Source organism: Sus scrofa, chromosome 12, assembly GCF_054392235.1.
Source record: "Sus scrofa isolate SSC_HxYL_T2T_F1_AM1 chromosome 12, Sscrofa_HxYL_maternal_Yorkshire_Landrace_v2.0, whole genome shotgun sequence".
NCBI classification, from domain to species: domain Eukaryota; kingdom Metazoa; phylum Chordata; class Mammalia; order Artiodactyla; family Suidae; genus Sus; species Sus scrofa.
The window spans coordinates 11,253,923-11,271,632 of NC_139394.1; the positions used below are offsets into that span (position 1 = coordinate 11,253,923).

The following is a 17,710-nucleotide window of genomic DNA, read 5'->3' on the forward strand; positions in this document are numbered from 1 at the left end:
ACACTGCAGTTTTATTGAAGAGCGAATATGGAGCGAACGTGGAAGAGTAAATGTAGAACGGGGGAGGAGAAACAGGAACGGTTTCACTACTTCCTAAGAGGAAGTAGTGTTGCCATTATTGCTTGCCCGAAGGAAGTGTTACTGGAAGGGTTCCTTTTATTTTTCTGATGGTTTAGACAAGGTAGATGAGATAATTGTACAGTAAGATAATTTGAAAAAAGGGGATAGAAGGAAGGAAATGGTGTGGCCAAAGAGACGTGCTTTCATTGCCTTGTCAGATTTCGAAAGTTTACCTGCAGGTTGCTACGAGACTGAAGATGTATTGCCACGTGTTTTGCTAAAGCAATACCTTTAATAATCACAGATGGTATGTCCGGGAAATCTTTGAGGAGAGTCTGATCCAGGTCATAAAATAAACTGATGAGGGAGTTCCTGTGGTGGCGCAGTGGTTAACGAATCTGACTGGGAACCATGAGGTTGCAGGTTCGATCCCTGCCCTTGCTCAGTGGGTTAAGGATCTGGCCGTGAGCTGTGGTGTAGGTCGCAGACTCGGCTTGGATCCTGCGCTGCTGTGGCTCTGGTGTAGGCCAGTGGCTATAACTGCGATTCGACCCCTAGCCTGGGAACCTCCATATGCTGCGGGAGCGGCCCAAGAAAAGGCAAAAAGACAAAAAAAAAACAAAAAACAAAAAACAAAAAACTGATGAATTTCACTTCAGGTTATTTCAGTTTATATTGCTTTTTCCATGAGAAAATGTCTCTCGTGCTTGTGGAATGAATGCTGTTCATATGCTTTTACAATTCTGTAGTCAGTTGCACAGGTGTATAAGTTCTTGCTCCCCAACACATTATACGTTGACTCACTGACCTGATGCGTGGATGGTGGACTCAGACAGTATCTTCTTATAAAACCGTATAGAGGTTAAGCGTTGAGGCTCTGGAGTCAGAGAGCCCCCGGTTTGGATTCTAGTCTGGCACCGAATAGCTGTGAAACATCAGAGAAGTTACTTCAGGTTTCTGAGGCTCAGTTATCTGAGGCTCAGAAAATATGTATAGTAGCAATGGTGCTGTATGAGAGTTAGGATTGAGTTTTGAAAGCACATTAACTAGCTTGTGCTGGCAAATTGCTCATCAAAGTACTTGGTAATAGTGTATCTTCAGTAGGTGCTTAATGAAAGTTTCTATTTTTCTCTTCTTTTCTTTGTGTTGTTATTCCTGTAACTACAATACCATTTAATAGGATGTTAATTGCATTCTGATGCTGAAAGCATATGAAGATGTATGTTTGCAAAGTAAATAATGCTATATTCCCTTCTTTTATTGTTGCTGTCTGTCCATACCAGGCAGGGAAGAATCTTTTAAGTGTTTATGTCAGACCTTATTGTAATCCTGTATTTCAGTTGTGTTGATAGTTTGATGCTTCCTAAAGAGGAAGTCCTCGCAATAGTGTTGTATATACGGTGAAAATTGAAAATAGGAATTCTTTCCAGGAAAATAGATTACGCATAGAAGGTAGCTTAAAATGTTAAATATGATTGAGCGCATTATTTCTCTGGACTTTTTTCTTCTAGATCTCAATATTTGTACTCATCATCCTGGCGTTAACTCATGCTGAAACTATCGCTATAATTATTTGCATAATTTTAATACCTTCGTACACTTCAATTTTATTTGTTACACATTTGATAGAGGTAAGCAGTATTACCCACTGTGTTATTGCTCTTGACCATGTAGCCTAATGCAAAGTCTTTGCCCAGTGTTGGAACAGGTGCATTTTATAAGATTTAGAAATTATTCAATTGCTAGTAAGTTCTGAAAATAAGACTTAAACATTGTATAAAGTTGAAAGTTGTCACATTAACTGAGCCCATACCCAGAGGGAAAATAGGTAAATCCATTTACAAATGCAGCAGGAAGCCCAACCTTGGTTTATGAATTCTGAGAGAGGTTCTCGAGAAAGAACGATAATTTTCCCACTGTTATAAAACACTTTCTTCTTACCACGAAATACAAGTTTCCCATTTCAGTTTTGATAACTATCTAAGATTATTATTGTGCTCACGTCTGCCTTTTTCTAAAACGTAAGACCGCATGGAAGATGGGATGTGCTGTGCTCTTTGACTTCATGCCGGGAGTGTCAGGTAGCTGCTTTCGGAGGGAAGGCAAGCTTGACGCTCTGAAGCACCTCTGGGAGAATCCCAGCATGCTGAGAATTTGGGGGAAGTGTTGCCAAAGCTTGCCTACTTCTATACTTTTCTATACTTTCTATACTTCTATACTTCTATACTTTTCTATACTTCTATACTTTTCTATACTTTCTATACTTCTATACTTCTATACTTTTCTATACTACTTTTCTATACTTAGTCACTCCCGCAAAAAAGGAACTTATAGATCCCTACTACACAGAACCAGAAACCAGAAAGTGCTGGAGAGTTTCACTAAGGAAGGGTGTCAGCTCACAACAGACCTGGTATCGGAGGAAAAGTCTTGTCCCAATTCCTGGAACATTACCTCATGTCCCATGAACATCAAGTACAATGTAGGCATATTTAATGTGAAAATTTGACATTTGTAAAGCAGAGAACATTCGTATAACCCTTGTTTTTCTTCAACAGTTGTCCTTTACGTATAAGGGAAGATCTGAAAGTCAGAACGATGAAAGAATTGTTATCGATGAAATCGTTATCCCAACAATATTAATAGTAAGAAGATTTTTCTACTTGAATATATAGAGCATAGGATTTATAACCATGTAATATACCTGATCTAATATGCATATAATAAGTACAGGAAATTTAAATATTCCCCAAATATCATCTCTTACTAGGTTCTACAATCGAATATAATGGTAGTAAAACTTAAAGGTATTGTTTTATATAGTGTAATTGACAATATAACATATGCCAGAATTTCTAAAGAATGACTGGTATTATTCTTGCTATTACTATACGTTACTGAAACAGTCATTTCCCCATTGAGCAGTCTAGGCATCCTCGTTGAATGTTATTTGACCAAATATGTGAGGGGAAGTCTGGCCAAATCTTTATTTCTGCATTCTAGTCAATTGGCCTTTTGTCAGATATAAGTTTTATATATGATGTATTTCTTTATTCTCACTCTCCATCTCTGTCTCTCTCTATCTCTTTCTCTCACACACACACACACACACACACAGACACACACACGCGGTATGATGATGGCCACCTTAAGTCAGTCTGGGACAATACAATCAGGGAGTGTTTTCTTTTCACCTTTAACGTTAAAGGATAGTTTTGCTGGATATAGATTCCTGGATAATTTTTTTCCAACTCTTTGAAAGCCCTTTGAATATGACATTCCACTTTCTTCTGGCCTCCATTGTTTCTGAAAAGACGTTAGCCATTAATTGTGCTGATGCTCGTCTCCAAGTAATGAGTCCTTTATTGCTCTGTTTTTAAAAAGATAAGTTTTAGAACTGTTTCAGATTCACAGCAAAATTGAGCAGAAAGTACTGCTGTCTCCACACATGCAGAGCCTCCCACACTATCACCATCCCACAACAGAGAGGTGATGTTTACAACTGATGAACCTACATAGACGTGTCATTATTACTCAAAGTCCATAATTAACATTTAGAATTCACTTTTGGTGTTGTACAGCCTATTGGTTTTTTTTTTATTTATTTGTTTGTTTGTCTTTTTGCCATTTCTTGGGCCGCTCCCCCAACATATTGAGGTTCCCAGGCTAGGGGTTGAATTGGAGCTGTAGCCGCTGGTCTACGCCAGAGCCACAACAATGCAGCATCCAAGCCTCGTCTGTGACCTACACCACAGCTCAGGGCAACACCGGATCCTTAACCCACTGAGCAAGGCCAGGGATCGAACCCGCAACCCCATGATTCCTAGTCGGATTCGTTAACCACTGCGCAACGAGGGGAGCTCCTATTGGTTTTAATTGAAGAAGAATTGACTTAGAATTTTATATTAGTTTTGGGTGTATAACATGGTGATATGATATTTTCAAACATTGTGAAATGATCACCATGGTAAGTCTAGTTAACATCTGTTACTATTCAGAGGTACTGTGCTTATTATTATTGCCCATGTTCCCTTTGCTGTAAATGATACCCCATGACCTGTTTATTTAATAAATAACAAAGAAAGTATGTACCTCTTAATCCCCCTCACCTATTCACTCATCCCCTGATCTGCCTCCCCTCTGGCAGCAGTTTGTTTTCAGTATCTGTAAGTCTTATTTCTGGTATGTTTACTCATTTGTTTCAGTATTTGTTAGTTTGTTTATTTTTAGGCCTGCAGGTGCAGCACATGGAAGTCCCCAGGCTGGGGGTCAAATCAGAGCTGCCCTGCCAACCTGCACCACAGCAATAGCAACACCAGATCCGAGCCATGTCTGTGATCTACACCACAGGTCTCAGCAATGCCGGATCCTTAACCCACTGAGTGGGGCCAGACATCAAATCTGCATCTTCATGGATACCAGTTGGGTTTCTGCTGAGCCACAGCAGGAACTCCTATTGCAGTTTTTAGATTCCATATTGAAATGAAATCTTATCATGTCTTTTTCTGTCTAATCTTATTAGCATTATACTTTTTATGTCCATCCATGTTGTTTCAAATGGCAAGGTCTCATCCCTTTTTATGGCTGAGGAATATTCTGTTATATCGTATACCACATCTATTTTATCCAACCATCCGTGGACACTTAGATTGTTTCCATATCTTGGTTATTATAAATAATGTTGTAATGAACATAGGGATGGATATATCTTTGTGAATTAGTGCTTTTGTCTTCTTTGGAAAAATAGTTGGTATTTTTCTTGTTTCTTGAGGAAGGCCTGTATCACTGTGAACTTCCCTCTTAGAAGTACTTTTGTTGCATTCCATAGATTTTGTAAAGTGTTCTGTTTACTTTCATTTATCTTGAGGTTTTTTCTGATTTCCTTTTTGATTTTATCATTGACCCATTTGTTCAGTAAACTGATCCCTTTATCATTATTTGTTGTTTGGTTTTCACATATTGGTTATTTTCCTGTTTTTTTGTAGTTGATTTGTAGTTTCATACTGTTGTGATCAGAAAACATGTTTGATAGAAGCTCTGTCCTCTTAAGTTTGCTGAGACTTGTTTTGTGGTCTCTTGTGCAATCTAGCCTAGAGAACATTCCACATATTCTTGAAAAGAATGTGTGGTGTGCTTTTTTTGGATGTAGTGTTCTGTAGATATCAGTGGGATTCAGCAGATTTGTTGTGTCATTTAGGACCTCCGTTGCCATATTGATTTTATGTCTGGATGATCCGTTCATTGAGGTCAATGGGTGTTAAAGTCTTCCACTATTATTGCATTATTGTCAGTTTCTCCCTTTGTGTATGTTAGTATTTGTTTTATATATTTAGGTGTTCCTATATTGCGTGTGTATATGTTAACAAGTATAATATCCTCTTCATCTGCTGATCCCTTTATCATTATAGAATGCCCTTCTTTGTCTTCTTTATGGTCTTTGTTTTCTAGTCTATTTTGTCTGATATAAGTATTGCTACCCTCCTTTCCTGTTATTGCCATTTGCTTGAAGTATCTTTTTTCCAACCTCTGACTTTCAGTATGTGTGTGTCTTTCACCCTGAGGTGAGTATTCTGTAGGCAGTTTAGTACAGATTCTTGTTTGTTTTTAATACAGTCAGACCCTCTGTGTCTTCTGATCCTAGCATTTAGTTCACTGATATTTAAAGTAATTATTCATAAATATGAACTTATTGATATTTAAATGATCAAATCTTCTATAACAGAGGCATATATTGCTCACAGAGTTTGAGTCCCACGATGATGCTAATTCTAATTATTTTTCTTTGCCTTTAGCCATACCTTCATAGCATCGTTTTCCTTTTTTTTTTTCTTTTTTTTTTTGTCTTTTTGCTATTTCTTGGGCTGCTTTCACGGCATATGGAGGTTCCCTGGCTAGGGGTCCAATCGGAGCTGCAGCCACCGGCCTATGCCAGAGCCACAGCAACTCGGGATCCGAGCCGCGTCTGCAACCTACACCACAGCTCACGGCAACGCCGGATCGTTAACCCACTGAGCAAGGGCAGGGACCGAACCCGCAACCTCATGGTTCCTAGTCGGATTCGTTAACCGCTGCGCCACAAAGGGAACTCCTTTTTTTTTTTTTTTTTTTTCCTTTTTGTTATAAGGTGTCTGGAAATGAAGTATGGCAGAGAAACAATGAGGAAAGATCCAGTTTTCAGGTTCGTCAAACCTCAACATCTGACTATAAAAATATTTGGTGTTTATGGCAGTACATTTTACATCCGTTTATTAGGATGGATATCCTGTTCAGCTCTCTGCTAGGCCCACTGACAGCGTTATGCTGAAAAAAGGAAAATCAAGATTAGATTGGGAGTTCACGTTGTGGCGCAGCAGAAATGAATCAGACTAGTATCCTAGAATCAGACTAGGATGTGGGTTGGATCCCTGGCCTTGATCAGTGGGTCAGGGATCCGGCATTGCCATGAGCTGTGGTGTAGGTCACAGACGTGGCTTGGGTCCATGTTGCTATATGGCTGTGGCATAGGCCAGCAGCTGTAGCTCCAATTTGACCCCTAGCCTGGGAACTTCCATATGATGTGGGTGTAGCTTCAAAAAGCAAAAAAAAAAAAAAAAAATTAGTTTGAATTCAGTGGTACATAGTTTCTATGTCATGAGTCTTACTGATTTTAGGCAAGTTGAGTATTTATCTTGTGCATCTGTTTATGCAGTGGTTAAGCATCAAAGCTGGGTTTTTTTTTGTTTGTTTGTTTTTGTTTTTTTGCCTGCTTATAGCAAGTATAGGTCTCTGAGTAGAAGCCACAATAATGAAGACTTAGTCATTGCAAAATGTTTTGAAAAGGCAAGAGAAGCCAGTTATGGTGATCACTTATGATGTAATGGGATGATGACCTGGATGCCAACAGACTAAAAAGACTGATAAGTCTGTATTTCAGAGAATTTGGAGAGTGAGTTGACAGGTGAGATAAAAGGTTTTCATTGTTTTTTTTTTTTTTTTTTTTTTTCTTAGGGCCGCACCCATGGCATATGGCAGTTCCTGGGCAGGGGTCAAATCAGAGCTGCAGCTGCTAGCCTATACTTCAGCCGCAGCAACACAAGATCCAAGCTACATCTGCGACCTACACCGCAGCTCATGGCAATGCCAGATCCTTAACCCACTGAGTGGGGCCAGGGATTGATCCCTCATCCTCTTGGATACTAGTTGCGTTCATTACCGCTGAGCCACAAAGGAGTTCCCAGATGAGATAAAAGGTTTTAAAGAGAAGAAATGGAGAGTATTTCATGGGACTTGACTACTCAAAGAAGTTGTTACCATCAAGGGGAAACTCACAGGTAATCAGTGAATCATTTAGGGTCTCTTAAAGCAAAGAATAATTTAATAATTGAGGCTACATTCTTTCGGTAGTTACTGTACCGTTAGAATTTAAATTTTTTTTAGAATTTAATTTTAATGTAATTTTATTTCCTCTTTAGAATCTCTCCAAGAAGACGGGAAAATTATCCAAATCCGGAAGAGCCAGAAGACGAAGATGAAGATGTTCAAGCTGAGAGAACCAGAACAGCCAGTGCACTCACTCCCTCAAACTTGGATGAGGTTGAAAACGAGGGACCAAACCCCGGATAAAACACAGAGGTAGCAGCTTACCCTGCAGAGTGCATCAACTGTTGGTTTTCAGTGTAAAACTTTGCTTTCATTTAGATCATATTAGTCATTATCTTTTGAAGTGTTTACCCTGCCATCACCCTATTTTCTCTTCTATTTTATCTTGTCTTCATTGTCATCAGTGCAGTTCAAGAGCTCTGATATTTTTGTCAACTTTAACACAAGCCCACATTTTTTCAGGAATTTTAATCTCATTTTACGATACTTTTTTTTTTTTTTTTTTGTCTTTTTGCTATTTCTTTGGGCCGCTCCCGCGGCACATGGAGGTTCCCAGGCTAGGGGTCCAATCGGAGCTGTAGCCACCGGCCTACGCCAGAGCCACAGCAGCGCGGGATCCGAGCCGCGTCTGCAACCTACACCACAGCTCACGGCAACGCCGGATCGTTAACCCACTGAGCAAGGGCAGGGACAGAACCCGCAACCTCATGGTTCCTAGTCGGATTCGCTAACCACTGCGCCACGACGGGAACTCCTTGCGATACATTTTAACTGTAATGTCAGTAACTGTAGATAGCATGTGAAAAAGAGCCGAGTGAGTTTACAGTGTATGCATATCAATAAGAAACGGAATAGAAATGCAAAAGACCAGGCTAACATAACACAAAGGGCATATATTTGGGTGGGAATCCATTTTATAATAAGTTGAGAAATTAGTCTTCATTCATGAACATACATTTGAGCATTTTATTTGTGAAAAGAGGCCGACCTACCATTGGCACAGTATCTGGTTAAACTCACAGCCTAGGAAAAGAGAGGCCAAACGTGACTGCGTGAAGTACCCGATTTGAACAGGAAAATCATGCTTTCTCATGTTTTTCAGAAACCAGTAATAATGGCCAGCTGCTTACACAAGGAATATAAAGAGAAAAAGTAAAGTTGCTTTCAACAAGAAAGAAGAAAATTGCCATTCAAAATGTTTCTTTCTGTGTGAACAAAGGTTTGGCGAATGTTTCCTCTATTAGAATGCAGCTTATTCTTTAGGTTTAAGACTACGAAGGGAGTAATGTTCCACTTCGGAGTCTGTTCATATATCTTGGTTAACGTAATTATAAAAATACTTGACACGTCAGCAGAAAAACTTTTTTTTTTTTTTTTTTTTTGTCTTTTTGCCATTTCTTGGGCCGCTCCCATGGCATATGGAGGTTCCCAGGCTAGGGGTCGAATTGGAGCTGCAGCCCCCGGCCTACACCAGAGCCCACAGCAACGTGGGATCCTAGCCGCGCCTGCAACCTACACCACAGCTCACGGCAACACTGGATCGTTAACCCACTGAGCGAGGCCAGGGATCAAACCCACAACCTCATGGTTCCTAGTCGGATTCGTTAACCACTGAGCCACGATGGGAACTCCAGAAAAACATTTTTACTTCAAAATCCTGTCTCAAATCAAATGGCAAAGCAGCCAATCTTGGATTAGGAAAAACACATCCTTCTCATGTAAATCCAGGGTCTTTCCATTAACGCCGTAATGTAGAAAATTACCAACGTGCTATTCAAAAGTGTCATTTTATTTCAATACCTTACTGAGTTAAGCAATTTTAGGTTATTGATCTCTCAAGTATGCAAATTGGAGTTCCCATCCTGGCGCAGCAGAAACAAATCCAAGTAGGAACGAGGTTTCAGGTTCAATCCCTGGCTTCGCTTAGTGTGGGGTAAGAATCCGGTATTGCCGTGGTATAGGTCGCAGATGCAGCTCGGATCTGGCGTTGCTGTGGCTGTGGCGTAGGCCAGCGGCTAGAACTTCCATATGCCATGGGTGCGGCTCTAAAACGCAAAATAAATAAATAAAAGTACACAAGCTGATGGTGAACCTTTTTCCAGGTGGTGTGTTGGGATTGCTGGGCCACCATGGAGCTGGGAAGAGTATTTCTATTAAAATGGTAACTGGAGACACAAAGCCAGCTGCAGGAGTGGTACGTGATATGTGAGGGAGCCAGGCGCACGGCCTGGAGAAAAGGGGCAACATTGTGAGGGATGACTCAGGAGGCTGGAATTAGCCTAACACACACCACTATATGTAAAATAGATAAGCAGCAAAGACTTGCTATATAGCACAGGGAAATCTACTCCGTGCTCTGTAGTAACTTACATAAGAAAAGAACCTGGAGTTCCTGTTGTGGTGCAGAGGGTTAAGAATCTGACATCAGGAGTTTCCATCATGGCTCAGTGGGTTATGAACCCGACTAGTATCCATGAGGATGCAGGTTTGATCCCTTGCCTTGCTTAGTGGGTTAAGGATCCGGTGTTGCTGTGAGCTGTGGTGTAGGTCACAGATGTGGCTATGGTGTAGGCTGGTGGCTGCAGCTCCAATTCAACCCCTAACTTGGGAACCTTCCATCTTGCCACAGGTGCAACCCTAAAAAAGCAAAAAAGCAAAACAAACAGACAAACAAAAAGAATACAACCTCTGTGGCTTTGTTTGCTGCAGAGGAGTGGGTTCCGACCCTGGCCCAGTACAGTAGGGTTAAAAGGATCCGGAGTTGCCACAGCTGTGGTGTAAGTCACAGCTGCAGCTCAGATTCAGTCCCTGGGCCGGGAACATCCGTATGCCACAGGTGTGGCCATAAAATAAAAAAAAATAAAAAAAAAAAGAATCTGAAAAGGAATGGATAAATGTATATGTGTAACTGATTCACTTTGCTGTACGCCTGAAACTTAACACAACATTGAATGTAAGGAAACTATACTTCAAGATAATTAAAAAAATACTAATGGCCTCTTTATATTGTTGCTATCAGTAAATCAAACAGTTAAGAAAAAGAATAGATGGAAGATTTATAAAATATCTCTTGCATGCTCAAAAAATATGGCAGCTTAATGGCCACTTTTGTCTCTTTTAGAAGTAGGAAGAGTGTTGGCATGAAAACCAGGCGTGAATCTGACATGCGTTGTTCTATCTAGGTGGTTCTACATGGCAGTGGAACAGCTCTGAAGCAACAGGAAGGTGGTGTCATGGGGTTTTTGGGGTACTGTCCACAGGAGAACTCGCTGTGGCCCGATCTTACGATGAGAGAACACCTGGAGTTATATGCTGCAGTGAAAGGACTGGGCACAGAGGATGCTGCTCTTAGTGTTTCAAGGTACAGAGAAGCCTCCCTCAGGCTTTGTGGCTGGAGGAAGGGAAGAATGTAGGACTTCCTCCTTAAATGTGGAAAGGCGATTATGAAGTGTCCTTAAATTCCATGCAAATAAAATGATTGAAACTCTTGAATAAGAACCAAATCATAAGATTATTTGTGACATTGTTAATGATGCTTAGTGGATTATTTTCAGACTGAAAGTGCTAGCGTCTTGGGGGTCATTTTGCTATACAACAGAAATTGAAGAAACATTGTAAATCGACTGTAATAATAAAAAAGAAAGTGCTAGGATTATCTACATGCCTTAGGTAGGGACGTTCCTTGTGCTTGATGGGAGTGTTTCCTGCAGGTTGGCGGATGCGCTCAAGCTGCAGGACCAGCTGAAGCTCCCGGCAAAGGCCTCATCCGAGGGAATAAAGAGGAAGGTAGGGGCGGGGTTCACGGTTCCTCTTCGTAGGCACAGGTCAGTGCCAGACACGGTTCCTCTGGTTCCAGCTGTGCTTCGCGCTGAGCATCCTGGGAAACCCGTCGCTGGTGCTTCTGGACGAGCCATCCACGGGCATGGACCCCGAGGGGCAGCAGCAGGTGTGGTGAGGGGATGTCATATTGAGTGTCAGAGTCAATGATAGAAGTCTAGTCTCATTTAATTTTACATTTGCTCCATTAACCTCTGAGGCTCACCCACCCTCTGTTATTTAATTCACTGGGACTATATAGTATTCATAAATCCTCAAGCAAGGAAAAATAGACAGTAAGAATCAAATGGACACTCGAAGATGTTATATTGAATTTTCTTTCTCTTATTAGTCTTCCTCCAGCCCTTTTCTTCTTCTATCTTATTTTTCAGTTATTAAAAATCCTACAATGTGGTGTTTCTCTGTACTTCAACTTAAATATATTTTACTATTTCCCAACCTTCAACTTTTCATTCCACGAAGACTGTTCATGTGGAACTAGAATTACATAACACTGGGCAGATTTTCTTCTTTCTCTCCAGAGTAAAGACTTTTTGTTTGTTTGTTTAAGGGCCACACCTGTGGCATATGGGAGTTCCAGGCTTGGGGTCCAGTTGGAGCCATAGCTGCTGGCCTACGCCACAGCCACAGCATCGCCAGATCTGAGCCACATCTGCTACCTACACCACAGCTCACAGCAATACCGGATCCTTAACCTGCTGAGCGAGGCCAGGGATCGAACCCACATCCTCATGGATGCTAGCGGGATTTGTTACCTCTGAGCCACAATGGGAACTCCGTAAGGACTTTTTTTCTTGTAACCTACTCTAAAATTTTCTGTTAGGCTTCATACGTATTCCCATTCATCTATTTTCCCAAACTGTTTTTGAGAATTAATGCAAACAAACCATTACCTTATCTTTAGGCAGGCAATTCAGGCCGCTGTTAAATACACGGAGAGGGGCGCCCTCCTGAGCACGCATTACATGGCGGAGGCCGAGGCCGTGTGTGACCACGTGGCCATCGTGGCGTCCGGAAGGCTGAGGTGGGTGCCCGTCCAGAGCCAGTACTTGAGCCCCACGTTCTTGGACAGAGAATTGCTGTTCACCACGAACTGCTGATGCCCTTCACCCCTTGAGGAAGAAATTAAGGGACGTGTGTTTTTCCTCTTTCCTGAACTAGGTGCATTGGTCCCATTCAACATCTGAAAAGCAAGTTTGGTAAAGACTGTCTACTGGAAGTGAAGGTGAAGGAACTCATTCAGGGGAGCCTCTCCACACAGAGATCCTGAAACTCTTCCCCCAGGCTGCTCGGCAGGGAAGGTAAAAGACATTTCTGGCTGGGGGGACAGGTACGAAGACTTTCCAGTACGTGTCACGTAGTCTTAGACGGGTCGGGACAGGAAGAGAAAGCCTCAGCTGCTTGTTTATGACAAAAGAAGTTGTTTGGGGTTCTCTGGGAAGAGAAGAAATAGAGCCTTGAAAAGTTATTTTCAGTGAGTGTTTCATACTGAGAAAAGGTAGACGGAGTGTGTGTATGTGTCAATGATGGGAAACTAAGAGCTTAGAGAAAAAGGACAAATTTAGCCGTCAATTTAATGGTTTTGAAAAGAGACGATGAAAATTCCTTATGAAGCTATAGCATTTTCCCAAATATAAATTTGCATCAAGAGCTCAAACAGACTTCCATGCTTCAGCGAGATTGACTCTGTCCTAAGTTAAATTGATTATAAATCATGGTTTGATTATCTTTGTTTTTTTTTTTCCTCTGTAGGGCTGCACCCATGGCATATTAAGCAAGGGTCCAAGTGGAGCTACAGCTGCTCGCCTTCGCCACAGCCACAGCAATGTGGGATCCAAGCCATGTCTGTGACCTACACCACAGCTCACGGCAGTGCTGGATCCCCAAACTACTGCGTGAGGCCAGGGATTGAACCCACATCCTCATGGATACTAGTTGGATTTGTTTCAGCTGCACCATAATGGGAGCTCCTATCTTTGATTATTGATTATAAATCACTATGGTTTTTTTCCAAAGTTGTATGAGGTCAGTGATGAGTTACAAGCAAGAATAGTCAAACCCAGGTGAATTGCAAAATGAGGTTGAATTTAATTGAAAACTGTACAAAGTTTTCTTATATCCTGCTTCTTATTTTAAAATTTTAAAGAATTTTAAAATGAGAAGTGTGATATATATATATTTAGGGCCTTACCTCATATGGAAGTTCCTGGGCTAGAGGTCGAATTGGAGCTGCAGCTGCCGGCCTACACCACAGCCACAGCAGTGCGGGATCCAAGCCGTGTCTGTGGCCTACACCACAGTTTGCGTCAAAGCTGGATCCTTAACCCACTGATTGAGGCACATCCTTGTGGATAGTAGTTGTAACCCACTGAGCCACAATGGGAACTCCTAAAAATAGTATTTATTGAGCACCTACCATGTGCTAGAGACTATGTATAGAGTCGTCAATAAGTAGAGAAGGTTCTTGTGGGGCTTGCAGTCTTTTGAGGCAAGGAAGTTAAGCAAATGAAGATGCAATTGAATGAGGACATGACATTGAAGTAGGACTTGAGGCCGAGTGGGGTTTGACCAGTTGAAGAATGAGGATAAGAGTCACTCTTTTGAGAAAACGTGTGTAAATAGCTTAAGTCAGGAATGAAAAGAATGGGGAAAAAGTTCATGTGGTTGATGTTTAAAGGGCTGCCCACGTGGAGGTGCCAGTATACAAAGACGTAGGTTTATGGCTCAGAAGGAAAGAGAAAGGTTATCGAGAGACCTGGTTTGTCAATAACCAAAGCAGGGCGTTGTTACGTATAGACATAGACCATTCAGCCAGGAGAATGGATGAGGTCCAAAAGAGAGATGGAAAGAGCAGAGGATCCAGGATGGACTCGGAATTCTCTGTATTGAGAGGGGATTGAGGAATAATCAATCCAGTGGGGAAAACTGCCACCACCACAGCGACAGCCGTAACGACAAACACTCCCGTGTGTGAAGCCTGTCTGGAGCAGCCCTGTCCAAGGGAATTTCTGAGGATGGAAGTGTCCTATGTGTGTCTGTCCAGTGTGGCAGCCGATACCCGCATGTGGCTACTGAGCACTTCACATTTTAAATTTTATTTTTAGCTAATTCAAATTTAAGTAGCCACGTGTAGCTAGTAGCTAACATAATAAACAGAGCCAGTCTAGAGAGTTGGAAGAAAAATCATACAATGTGGTTGTGTCAGAAGCTTGGGGTGGGGGGAGGTGGAGAGGGAGGGGGAGAGAATTTTAAGGAGGATATGTACGATTTTACAATTTTATTTAATGCATTTGAGGAGTCTAAAAAACAATGTGTAAAGACTGTTCACTGGATTGTGCAACACAGAAGTCCTGAAGGAATTTATTTGGGGAGGCTAGAAGTCGGAAGAATTTTTTTTAAATAGAAGAGAGTTCAACAGATTTTAATTCTTTAAAGAGAGATTGAGAATTAAATGCAGAGAAGAACATTCAATAAAAAGGTTCCAGGGAGCAGTGAAAGATTGGCTTTTGAGAGTAAGAAATATACCAGGAAAGAAAGATACTGTAGGCTGAGTCTGAAAGATTATCAGAGCTAGTTTTTTGAAGTATTACACTTGTATAATACATATATAATGTATATATAACATACATACAATATGCATATTTACTATGCACGTAACACATATGAAATAATATTTTTATTTTTAAAATTTATTTTTTATTAAGGTGTAGTTGATTTACAGAGTCGTGTCCATTTCTGCTGTACAGCGTAGTGACCCAGTCGTACGTGTACATACATTCCTTTTCTTACACTGTCTCCCACCGTCTTTCACCCCAAGAGGTTGGAGCAGCTCCCCGTGCTGCATAGTAGCACTCCACTGCTTTGCCGTTTTCAATGTAATAGTTTGCTTCTCCCAACTCCAAACTCCTCTTCTATCTCACTTCCTTCTGTCAGAGCTCTTTTTAAGAATTTGTTTTGAGTATTACCTTAGGGGCAGCCAGATTTTTGTTCTTATCAGATTTTTATGACTAAAGGTAATTTTTTGGGCTCAGATTCATGCTTTATCAAATTAAACTGTTTACCTTTTTATTTAAGAAAACTTTGAAAAATTCTCTGGTTATTTCAGCTATCGTTTCCTACTATAACATTGAAGCACAGTAACTCATTCTTTCTTCCTCCCAGATCTTCCTCTGCGATGGCATATAAATTACCTGCGGAAAATGTTCGTCCTCTTTCTCAGGCCTTTTCCAAATTAGAGGCAGGTAAGTTTAGACATATCTAAGACTTTACGTACCATGCGTATTTTCACATGAAATACCTATTTCAACTTTAAGTAGAAAGATTATATAATCAGTCAAATTTGGAAAATTTCTACTGGAATAGTCTTAAAGTCCTGAAGGAATGAATTGGTGACCCTAGACTTGGGTTTACTCTGCCTGATTCTCCCTCTGCTAACAAGTACATCCAATTGCAAGTAAGTCAGAAAATCCTGTCCTCGTTCCATTGCATGTTATGGAGGATAATGATCAGCATGAGATCCCAAAGAACACCCAGCTGAGCTTCTAGCATCTCCATTTTTATGAAGATCAGAGGCACAGGAGCAAGAATGCGGAGCCAGCGATTGAATCCAACTGTTGATATTCTTTTATGCCATTGATCCATTTGTTTATATTAGTGCCATGGTTACTTTGAAAAATGCATAGGGATGAGATGTGACAAGTCATGATCAGAGAGGGGTTCTGAACCAGTTCCAGAGACACTGACTAGAACTCACATTGGGTGTTTAAGAGGCCTCGACAAGAAACGTGGCAGTCATTAAGAGGGGATCGGCATGGTGTGTGCTCCATAGATTTGTAAATATAGACTAAAGCAATACTCAGCTGTTGATTTGGAGTCCAGAATATACATGCAAAGAATCTAAAGGTGAAACACTGAAATAGAACAGAAGGAACTCTTTAAAGGGAAAGTTTAATGCATTGCTATCTTTTGATTAGCAATATTGGTGCTCTAATTTATCCTTCAGGAAAATTTAAATACTTGGCCCATATCATAAAGTTTCTCATAGATTTAAGTTGCTATTTATATTTCATACTTTGAAAATGCTTTTGGTAGTATCCATGAGGACACAGATTTGATCTCTGGCCTCATTCAGCGGGTTAAGGATCTTGCATTGTGGTAAGCTGTTGTGTAGGTTGCAGACACGGCTCGGATCCTGGTTTGCTGTGGCTGTGGTGTAGGCTGGCAGCTATAGCTCCAATTTGACCCCTAGCCTGGGAACCTCCATATACCGCAGATGTAGCCCTAAGAAGACACACACACACACACACACACAAAAGAACAGGGAAAAAAAAAGAAAGAAAGGAGGGAAGAAGGGAAGGAAGGAAGGAGAAAAGGAAGAAAGAAAGAAAATGCTTTGGTGAAACATTTCTAAGCCACTCATGTCAGTCCCTTTAAGTGCAGTGAAACAGACCTTCGACCTGGAAGAATATAGCCTCTCTCAGGCTACCTTGGAACAGGTGAGTTTTCTTTAAAGCAGTGAACATCATCTGGGTCACCTTTGTGTGTATTTCTGTGTGCATCCATCTTTCAGAAGTGCCCTGAAATTTTCATTTCTTTATTTATTTTCTCTTACTTAGGTGTTCTTAGAACTCCCCAAAGAGCAGGAGTGGGGAAATTTTGATGATGAAGTTGATACAACAGTTAGATGGAAGCTCCTCCCCCAGGAAGAGCCTTAAAGCCCTGAACCTCCTGATATTAGCTGTCCTATCTTACTACGTTATTAGTTTCCATGATTTGAGAAGAATCTTCCATATGATTCCAGTTAGCAAAATGTAGAGTCATTTCAGTAATGATTAAGGATTTAAATAGTTTTGTAAGTTTTAGATTGAAGGGAAGAGGCAAAGACGGAAAGGTGGCCCACAAAATTTACATCACTGGACATCATATCAGTCATGAATATTGGCCTATTTTGTGCTTAATATTAATTCAAAAATTACATAATGTTAGACTAGTTTTTTGTTAGTATCAGGCTGACCACTGAGCACATTTTACAAATAAAACGTTGTAGGCTTTTTAAAACCTAACTATGCATACAGCTTTTTAAAGCATTATTTACTTCAGTACCAGCTTAATGCAACATGGATGCCACAGGGACAGTCAAAAGATCTAATAAGATGACAGATGAAATGACACAGTGTAACCTTTAGGAATAATTGTATATTCTGAGTATAAAATAAATGTATGCTAATTTTAGGGTATATAGAAGGTACGTAGATGAAGATAACAGCAGTCTCTCGTAGACACCACAGTAAATATTTTGGTCTACCTGTATTCAGTGTGCTTTTTCAGTACTTTTTCAAAGTTGATCTCATGAGCATAGTTCTATTTTTTTTTTTTCACTAACAGTCCGGGAACATTTCCCATGTCCTCCTAACCCCTTTGGGTCCTGTAACGGCTCCGTGGCATTCCTTTGATG

The 17,710-nt window shown here is 40.8% G+C and overlaps 1 protein-coding gene across 1 annotated transcript in view; it reads left to right on the forward strand.

The window, feature by feature from the left end:
* The window catches only part of LOC100626206 (ATP-binding cassette sub-family A member 10), a 46,935-nt gene extending 29,370 nt beyond the window's left edge, over positions 1-17,565 (forward strand). Inside the window, 18 exon segments of the mRNA XM_084983165.1 lie at positions 365-404; positions 1,572-1,691; positions 2,619-2,705; positions 5,853-5,871; positions 6,166-6,238; positions 7,512-7,632; positions 8,522-8,585; positions 8,588-8,638; positions 9,522-9,613; positions 10,602-10,780; positions 11,130-11,205; positions 11,276-11,370; positions 12,161-12,280; positions 12,418-12,497; positions 12,500-12,557; positions 15,418-15,497; positions 16,696-16,751; positions 16,872-17,565. Coding sequence (XP_084839291.1) covers positions 365-404; positions 1,572-1,691; positions 2,619-2,705; positions 5,853-5,871; positions 6,166-6,238; positions 7,512-7,632; positions 8,522-8,585; positions 8,588-8,638; positions 9,522-9,613; positions 10,602-10,780; positions 11,130-11,205; positions 11,276-11,370; positions 12,161-12,280; positions 12,418-12,497; positions 12,500-12,557; positions 15,418-15,497; positions 16,696-16,751; positions 16,872-16,970 — 1,510 coding nt within the window. The 3' untranslated portion in view covers positions 16,971-17,565.
* Positions 17,566-17,710: the final 145 nt, after the last annotated feature.